We start from the raw sequence: 9,530 nt of genomic DNA on the forward strand, positions 1-9,530 counted from the left end.
TGGTAAGTATTTATATGGGTGTCAGGATTTAAAAAAAAGGAAGCACTGTGTTTCAGACTATTTCCAGACAACTAGATGTGAAAGAGAATTAGCTACCAAACTCTACCATGTACCAGCAACCAGAGTAAGGCACCACGCAGCACGGTTCAGAGCATAACCAGGTAGAGATCACTGGTTGGGGGTGGTTGTAAAAATTTAAAAAGTAAATAAAAAATAAAAATAAAAGGCTGCCCATTTTCCCATCACAACAAACAAAACACTTGCTTAATTTCCAAGTAGAATTCTTTTCTCTCCTTAACAGAACTAGAAGAACATGGCCCTTTAAACAAGTGACGGTCCTTGTTAAGATCTGTCCTGAAGGTATCTGATCATGCCTAATACTGGCAGTGTAAGGATCTTTTCATTAAGGAATCTTGGAGCACTTCATACACATTCTAAACTAAAATACAATTTCTAAACATTTATGGTTATGTTTTCAGAAATACAAAACAGATGAACTACAGAAAAAGATATGCTGACTGTTCTTATTCATATGTACCCATCAAAGTCATAATATATTTCAGATGCAGCCAAAATTTTATTCCCACTAAGATTTTCACTACCATCCTCAAAAAACATATCCTGAGTAGACACGAACATAAACACGTAAGTAAAGCTCTAGGCTAGCCACTGTGGAATAGCAGAAGAGAAGATTAAGCAACAAAGCTTCCCTTCTTAAAAACATTACAGCTCTAGCCACTGTAGGAACAGGCCACAGAGCCCTGTCATGCAGACGAGAGGAAAAGGAGACTATTTTCAGTAGAGCTTATACGAAACCCAAGATGAAGTCTGGAAGAGATAAAAGTCATCGGCAAAAAGTAAGTTAACCAACTATTCCCATCAATTAACAGAGAACCTAAAGGAAAACCATGCTCAGTTTCACTCTGCTGTGTTAACTTTAACAAATATTGTAATCACAGTACTTCTCCAATTCTGAACATACAAACTAGGAGGAGACATCTCCTCAAGCAACCTACAGATTGGTACTCTAACTACACAATTATCTGGAGTTTACAAAATGCAGAAAGAGTATTTCCAGGGACTTGTGTGATAAGTTTGAATAAAAAACTCACTCCACTCAACAGCAAAATAATAATTCTTCTTGCAGCCCAGAGAATGTGAAGACATTTTTCCAGGCCAGAACTTCCACACATTTGCCCATTTAGAGAATCCACAGACAGGCTTAGAAAAAAGAGTACACTTAGAAAGTTATGAACACACAGATTACCTGACACACACAAGGCAAATTTATCCCTTCTCAGTACCTGTAGCTTAGGATCAACATGCGCAAGAGATTATAGTAGGTATTTTCTAATATATGTCAACAGATACCAGTCAGCCTTACAGACTTAAGCTGCCTAAATTGCTAAAAGTAGGTAACATGAAGACCTCTATCATATTCCTTTAAATCAGCAAACAAAAAAAAAAAGGTCAAAATTAAGTGTGAAGTATATTAATGAGGTCTGGGATGCAGTGCGAACTTCAGAAAAGCAAAAAAAAAAATTATTAATAGACAGCTAAAATGTTCTCTCCAAAGGCTCAAGTTCTTTGACAACATTAACAACTGTAAGGAATCTATATATATATCAACACACACACACACTCTTCATTCTAAGACCAAATCCTATAGTGAGTAAATCCAACATCCACCTCTCCTAAATAAACACCAGAAAGGAGAAACCAAAGTGACAAGCCAGTGGATGTTAAAACACTAAAAACCTGTGAAGGGATAGGATTGTATTTTTAATTCATATTTATCTTTTAAAAAAATCTGAGTAGTTACACTCCTAAAAAGAACAGAAAAATAGAGAGAGTTGCAGATGAAGAATTCTTAGAATAGAAAAATAAACACTACCTGTTGTAAAAGAGGCTACAAGCAGGTTAGCATAGATGAGTATATATGAAGTTCACCTGGTTCTAAATATACTATATATTTTTAAAACAGCTTGGTTTGATTACAGCTTTTTTCACCCAAGCTTATATACGGCTTGTTTGTTAGACTGCAAGTTAGACTACAGCACACCAAACATTAATAAACCCATTTATCAGACATTTGTACATAGTAACTGAAGAGTAGGAAGAAATAATCACTAGCTCATCTTTCAGGGCTACATCCACTATTAAAAACAAACAAAAAGCATTTCTGTGTAGTCACCAAAACATTCTTCCTACAAATCAACCATGGAAAATAAAAACAATCGTTTTAGACTTTTTTTTTTTTACTAAAAGGATGGATGGGATATCATAACAGCACTTAAGTTCATCCTCAAACACAAGAAAACTTAAAAATAATTCTAAATTTAACCTAGCTAAAAGGTCTATTTATAATCAAGATAACCTAAATTAAAAGCACAGTATAAACACCAAGTTGCTAACAACAGGCAAGCAGATGTCTGCTGGGTAGGGATGGGATGTTTCAATAAACAAACTCACCCAAACATATTTAAATGAGAAATTAAGAAGTCAGAACAAAAGCTAGACACTTGGTCCTCAGAATACTCTGCTGTAATATGTAAGAATAGCTGCCATTCTTTTTGCCCAATCATGGAGCATACTTTCAGATAACTTCATATTCTAAAGTTTTAGACAAATGTTGTCTGTTTCTATGCCTTGCAAAGAAAGAAATGTTGGGGAAGGTGAGGTTTATTGAAAAGAGTCAGTGAAGAATTTTGAATATTAACGTCTCTCCCCATCCAACTTAAACTAGTGCAGATGAAGACGTATCTATCCAGTAACTTACTAACAGTAAGAGCCATGTAAGATTTAGCAACTGAAACTCAACACAGATAAGACTAAAATTAGTCGTCTGAAAATGCAGTGGAACGAGTCACGTTCATCTCTGCTGTCAGAATGGGATGACAGAAACAGAGGACATGGCACCTCTGATATGCATGTGCACATCTGAAATCCTTTTTGATCTCCATCTTTTCTGGACACAAAGCTCCCTACAGAAGTCAGTACCACATCTTGATAGAGTAAGAAGTGTAAATTATTTCACCTCATGGCTTAACAGTTGTGAATACTGTAAATGGAGTTGCACTTAAAATCCTAAGGAAGTCTCAGCTGTTGCATTTTGGCAAGCCCTTCACTTAATGTACTTTCTGCAACCATGTTCTTCGTATTATGTACAATTCAGAACCTCATTTCTATATCTATGACATCCTGTATTATTTAAAACTTGTCTGGAGGAAATCCAAACACCACCATCATTAAAATTGCAACTAAATCCTCAAGTCCATCATTATAAAACAATACCAGCGCAGTCTTCAGACTTCTTCTTACACTCAAGGCATAAAAAGTAGTTCTGAGATTGTCTAAGGTAGATCATTCCATTGAGACATAACACAAATATACACAGACACACTATTTTTAACTGAAATGTGCAGTAGCGATACTTAGTACAGGCAGAAAGCAAGTAAAGATGGCCTGTTTGCAGACTCATGCTAAATTAAGATGTGACGGGCAACCTAGTAAAGCCAAACCAGAATTACAGGCAGTTTCTTCTTCCACGTTTAACTCCACATTACAGTGAAGTGCTCTCATTTACACACAGACACACACAGCCTCTGACAGAAAGTTCCCATCTGCCACTATATATACACTGCTGAACACAGAAATTCTGAACAAAACCATCACAAATACAGAGAGAACTTGTAAATTATTTACTTACCTTGCATAAAGATGGAAATAAAGTACGATAAATTCAAAACCAAAAGATTAGAAGTGCAAGATTAAGACAGTTCTTAATAAGAGCGCTGCTGTATTACAGAAGTGTAATATTTGTACATCAGCTTAAAAAATTTAACATAAATATTTAAATTTTCATCCTGATATAAGTTACAGTGAATTCATCAACTGTGCTTTCATTTGTGCTAGGTACCAGAGTCCCTGTAAATTAAACTCTAGTCTTCTCCATTCAAAACAAGTATCTTGTCATTTACAAAAACACCTACATGAAATTCTACCCAGCCTGCAAAACCTTAACAGCAAGAACAAGTCACTTGGACCTCATCTACCCAAGTTCAAAATTTAACTTTTAAATGCAGCAGCATCCTTTATGTTCCACAGATTAACTTAAAAATTTTAAGCACACAAACCTTGTATTTTATAGAATACGCTGTAGAAGGCACATAAAGGGCATGATTAAATCCACTAAGACCATAATTAAATCATAATGATGTGTTTACATTAAAAATAAAAGTTCTCTAAGTTCTCAAAGTAAAAAGATAGGGATTTTTTTTCCGTGAAAAAAATCTAAGACTAAAATTAATTTGAAGTTCTTGCACAGCAATTGGATTTCATCAATTTCATCTTCCAGTGTCAGCGTATATTTTGACTAGGGTAATCTGTAATAGAAGGTAACTCCCAGAAAACATTGCCAAGAATCCAGTTATTTTATCAAGACAATGTTGATGTATTTCATTTCCAGCTGTCCACACAAGAAGAATGCCAGTTTTACTCTGTAAATATAAATATAACAGATGAAGTAAATCTATATAACATTAGAATGCTCTTCTCTCTGTGAATTAGACATCCACAACAAAAGTCATCTTACTCTAAAGAGCTCTTTCAGGTTTATGTGAGGCAGAACTGATGCCTTTAACTGACCACCACACTATAAGTATACTACTAAAGTCCACTTCTCTGACACTTCGGAAAACGTGCGTCACTGCTGCAAAGTAAACCGCATTTACTTTTATAATCTATAAGATGTGCAAATATACAAGTACCAATTTTCCATTTTGTAACAATACACACACCAGTATGAGCCTCTCCTACACAGAAACCCAGTGAATGTAAGTAATTAAGTACAGGGATGCCATTAGAAATGAAGTGTCTTCATACTAAAACAAGAGAAGAATTTTTAGTGAAGAAGCAATCAATTTGGCAATCCTTCTATACGAGGAGTTTCCATCAGTCAGCAGAACTGTCTAACTGTATGATTCAGCTAAATACATAAACCAGGAAAGGCATACATACAAACAACTCCATACTCCTTAAAGTACCACAAAATCAACTACCAAGACATGTTACAAGCTACAAGCCAAGGCTAAGGGAGAAATAATACATTGGTTACATAGCGATTTAGTAATTTATGCAATTATACTAGTATTTGTACAGCCAAACTGATCTTCACATATCTTTCTTCTAAACTGAAGTACTGTGCTAAGAACAACTTCAAAAAAAAACTACACTACTAAATCCCTTCTTTCCTGGAAAAAAAAAAATACAACACACTTACCAGTGAATTTAAAGTTATCCTGCTTCTACCCCTCCTTGAAATCCACTGCTAAACAACAGGTCATGAGACAGTAGTTCAGAAGAATGCTCAGCTTGAAGTAATTAACAAAAAGTTTGACTAGTCACCACAAAGTTTTCCTAGGGAGCACTCACTAGAATTTTTAAAAGCATTGTTTCACCTCAGAAATCTACACCTATGAAGAAACTGACTCCTCACCGAAACAACAAAAATTTGTCAAGTACAGAAGCTATTCCTGATTGTAGAAAGAGTAACAAAATATTTTTGACTTTTGAAAGCACCAATTCCACAATCATTTGATCTTAAGCAACACTGAGGGCAAAAGCAGCATAGTTGCACATACAGTGTTTTTCAACAGCAGTCTACAAAAATGCCATACACTTCTGGGTATTTATATAAGATTGCAGTAAAATTTCACTCTCAAATGAACTGAGAGACTTGCTTTCCTACATGACACCATACAATTATGACATACTCGAAAATGGGAATTGTTTACTTAACTGCATTAATCCTTTAAGAAATGTTTAGAAAGTAATGCTGACATGTAAGTAGCTTACTAGATTCAGGAAGGAAAGCTGAGAACTGGAAAGGGAAGAGAGGAACAGCGCAGTTTAGAGCTCGGGTGATTCTACTCAGCCACAAATTCACATACGACAGTTACAGATCATACAAGTGGTTAATGGCATCCATTAATGCATCAGACCTGAAATAGTGGCTAAAGAGAAGCCACAATTATTAGAACCAAAAAAAACCCCAAAGAATTATTTTTGCCTGCAGCACATGATTTAATAGAGGGAACAGCAGAGGTTGGAAACTTCTCCTTTCTGATTTCCATCATACCACTGTAACATAGCTACATTAACATGTACTGCTTTTTAGTTTCTATTCCAGAGTAATTGCCAGTACTGATTACCATACCAAGAGTCATACAATGATTACATTATAATGAGAGCAGAAGGAACAGCAGGATTTAAAACTACTGTTTTAAACCCTAACTACAATATTTAAAGATATGTAAACATTTGTAAAAATAATAGGTATTCTTGGAAGAATGTATGCAGGTGTAACAGTACCATGACATACTTGGGACAACGACCAACCACGCTGGAAAGTGGACAGCTAATCAACAGTTAACCAACACCTGAAAGCAACCCCTGCTTTGCCTACAGCCAAATGCTTTCAGGGTGTTCAAAGTTCAGTTGTATTCTTTTAACTATGATGGATAAAAATAGAGTTAGGCACCAATCACCTTTCCTCACGACACTAACTGCCCTACGTAACACAGCATTACAGGCTGCATGTAGGTATGCTGCATCCTCCAGAAGTAAATAATTAGTAAATCCTAACAACACCAAAAAATCCCAAATCCAAACTCTCCAAAAGGAACTAAATTGAGTTAAACAATGCACTTGGACTTCTACACTGCTATGAAAACTCAGCATGTATTCACAAGGCAGCAGTCTTAAACTTTTCAAGTTTTTAAGTCAAAGTCCACAACAGCATCAGAACGGCCTGTTTTCTTTCCCAGAATGGTCTGTAAGTAATTCTTAAGCACGTAAATCGATCAGGCAGTTAGAAACAACATTTAAGAAAAAATACTAGTGACAAGAAAATCCATCAAGCTCTAAAAAAACAAGAGGATTTAGGTAACTACTTCACACTCAGGCTAAGCCAAAGAAACACCAGAAACAGGGAAAAAGGAGGGAAAGACGCTCGCTCTGCTTTTATGTCTGTCTCAAAAAATGAGCAAGCACCAACAGATACTTGAGGAAACTACTAAGCTAGTGTCCCCTAACCTAACCTGACTTCAGTAAAATAAATATAACAAAAAAACCCACCCAAATACCACAAACAACACAAAAATTATTAAAAGATACCTTGCTTTAAAAACGTCCATACCTGTGGAAGTGCAGTATTGAGCTGTCTCTGCAAGGAATCTCTCTCATGACCAACTTCATGTAGCTTGCCCTGGGTCAATGCTAGCGTCTCCTGAGTTTCTCTTAGCGTTTCCAGAAGGCGATCCCTTTCTTCCAACATGGATACCATTAATTGCTCAAAATGGGAATCAGCATCTGACTGTAACGGGGAACCTGAACCATGGCCTCCATTTCCCCCAGAGGGAATCTCTGCCTCACTGATGGTTGGCATCACCTCACACATCATCTTGAAACAAATTAAGACAAAACAAAGACCATAAATTTAAGTCAAACAAATCTAAACAGGACAAGCAAAGGAACTTTGGACACTACCCATAATACCAACTTAGCTTTCCCAATGATAGCATCAGCAAAGGTTGCCAACACCTTAGCATTTGCCACTATTTCATTAAGACTGCGTGAGGAAAGGTAGACAATCAATTTAATCAAGGCTTCACTTCATAATGAGAATCTTGTGACTTCTTGCAAAACCAGATTTTTACAGCTAAGATTGAAATTGTGATCTCATTTTAATGGATTTATATTTTTGTTAAGAATAAAATGCTGCTGAGATGTTTAAAAAAAAAAGAGATAAGGCACACAGCATGCTACCAAAAATTATACACTTAAACCAATAACTGACAAGACTGCATATTTAGAGAATATTATCTGCTTCTTCCGACGTTTGAAACATACAAAGGTGGTATCTAAAACAGTACTTCGAGCTTATGCTGGCTGTAGAAAGTCTATGGTGAAGTGAAGCATGTAAGTCTGGTAAATCCAAAGAATCCAGTTCAGAAAATACACACATAAAAAGATAAAAAGCAAAAAATTCACCATGAAGTGATAGCAGCTGTCACTGGGGATAACAAAAGTAAAGGTAACCAAAATAATTAAAGGCATAGTATGTTTACAGTTAACAATGCAAATGTAAATACTATATTACTGTTAAATCGGAAGGACTTCTAAGAGACCCTTCTAAGAGACCCCCTTCTTACACGAGGCTGAAGGCACCAAGTTTTTTAAAAAACATGGAAAAAACCCACTAACATAATTACTGCACACACTCACAGAACCACTAAGACTTCTAAAGTTCTTCAGCCTCTCTCAACATCACAAACCTAAAGAACCCCAGGCAAATCAGAGACAAATAGCGCTCTCAACCACTCGGGTACCACAAAGTTTGTTCTCAGCCTTAAACCTCACACTCATATATGAACATCTTAAAGAACAATTAAACTTATTCTGAGCCTTACAGTGGGACCTCTCAATCCCCTGACAAACCTGGAACAGCCTGAAGTGCTTTATAACATTTTCGTGCATGATTACCATAAGCCCTGTATTTTAAAAACCACTACATTATTTACCTTGCTCAGTAAAATAAAAAGGCTTGGAAAACAGGCCCTAGGTTTCCTGCAGTACCAGTTCTTCTGTTTTTAGTAGATTTTTGTTACCCCCAAAAGCCTTCCAGATTGCAAAGCATCCATTCAGCTTAGTCCAGTGTCTATTTAACTGAAACACCCCGTGCACACGAAAACAAATAAACCTGCCGAGTAAACAGCAGATCCAGTAAAAAGCAGCAGCAGCTTCAGCCAACTAGCCAAGTCTCCAGAACGGAAGAATGTGAAAATAAACCGTCTCAGCTTCCCATCCCTCTATTACTGGCCCATAGGTCCTGCAACAGCTGGGATGGGGGAATCATGGGCCGAGGGAAAAAAATAAAAGAAGTATTCTGATGCAGTGGTGCAACAAGCTTCAACAGTTCATCGCTCATAAATTCCACTCAGGTCACAATCGCATTATTAAACAGCGTACAGACAGCATGGGAAAACGGCACCAGCTTTCTCGTGAAGGATTTGGAAAATCCTCCCTTCTTTCCTCTTCTATTAATCCCAACGGGAGGCTCTCCTTCCAGTTTCCTGGGTCTTAGTTCAAACATTTATAATCCCAAGAGCAAGGCGCTGGTATGGCTTTAGAAGGCGAGAAGGGAGACCTGTTGTTTCCTCCGCGTTAGTCCTCGCCCGCTCTCTCCCCGGCCGGTCCCACCGGCGACGCTGCGGCACCGAGATATCCAGCCGAGAGGGGTGCAGGAAACCCGCCGGGAACGGAGGCGGCTCCCGGGAAGCGCAGGCGGGGGAGGAAGGCCCCCAAGTGAGACGGGGGGTACCGGTAACTCGCCGCCCGGGTCTCGCCGCTCCTCTTCCCCGCGGCAGGGCCCCACAAAGATGCCGGCCGAGGAGACGGGGCTTTTTACTCCCTCCTCACACCTCCTCCGGCCCCTCACGGGGAGCGCCGGGCCAGGCCTGCCTTCCTCC

At 37.8% G+C, this 9,530-nt stretch overlaps 1 protein-coding gene across 1 annotated transcript in view; it reads right to left on the reverse strand.

Moving 5' to 3' along the window:
• The window catches only part of PPFIA1 (protein tyrosine phosphatase, receptor type, f polypeptide (PTPRF), interacting protein (liprin), alpha 1), a gene marked incomplete at its 3' end in the record, with an annotated part of 52,571 nt that extends 43,476 nt beyond the window's left edge, over window positions 1-9,095 (reverse strand). The window contains exons 1-2 of the mRNA XM_010147533.1: window positions 8,583-9,095; window positions 7,199-7,462 (exon numbers count right to left, since the gene is read on the reverse strand). Coding sequence (XP_010145835.1) covers window positions 7,199-7,462 — 264 coding nt within the window. The remainder of the gene's footprint in view (window positions 1-7,198; window positions 7,463-8,582) is intronic.
• Window positions 9,096-9,530: the final 435 nt, after the last annotated feature.

This window comes from Eurypyga helias, unplaced genomic scaffold, assembly GCF_000690775.1.
Source record: "Eurypyga helias isolate BGI_N326 unplaced genomic scaffold, ASM69077v1 scaffold4862, whole genome shotgun sequence".
Classification (NCBI taxonomy): domain Eukaryota; kingdom Metazoa; phylum Chordata; class Aves; order Eurypygiformes; family Eurypygidae; genus Eurypyga; species Eurypyga helias.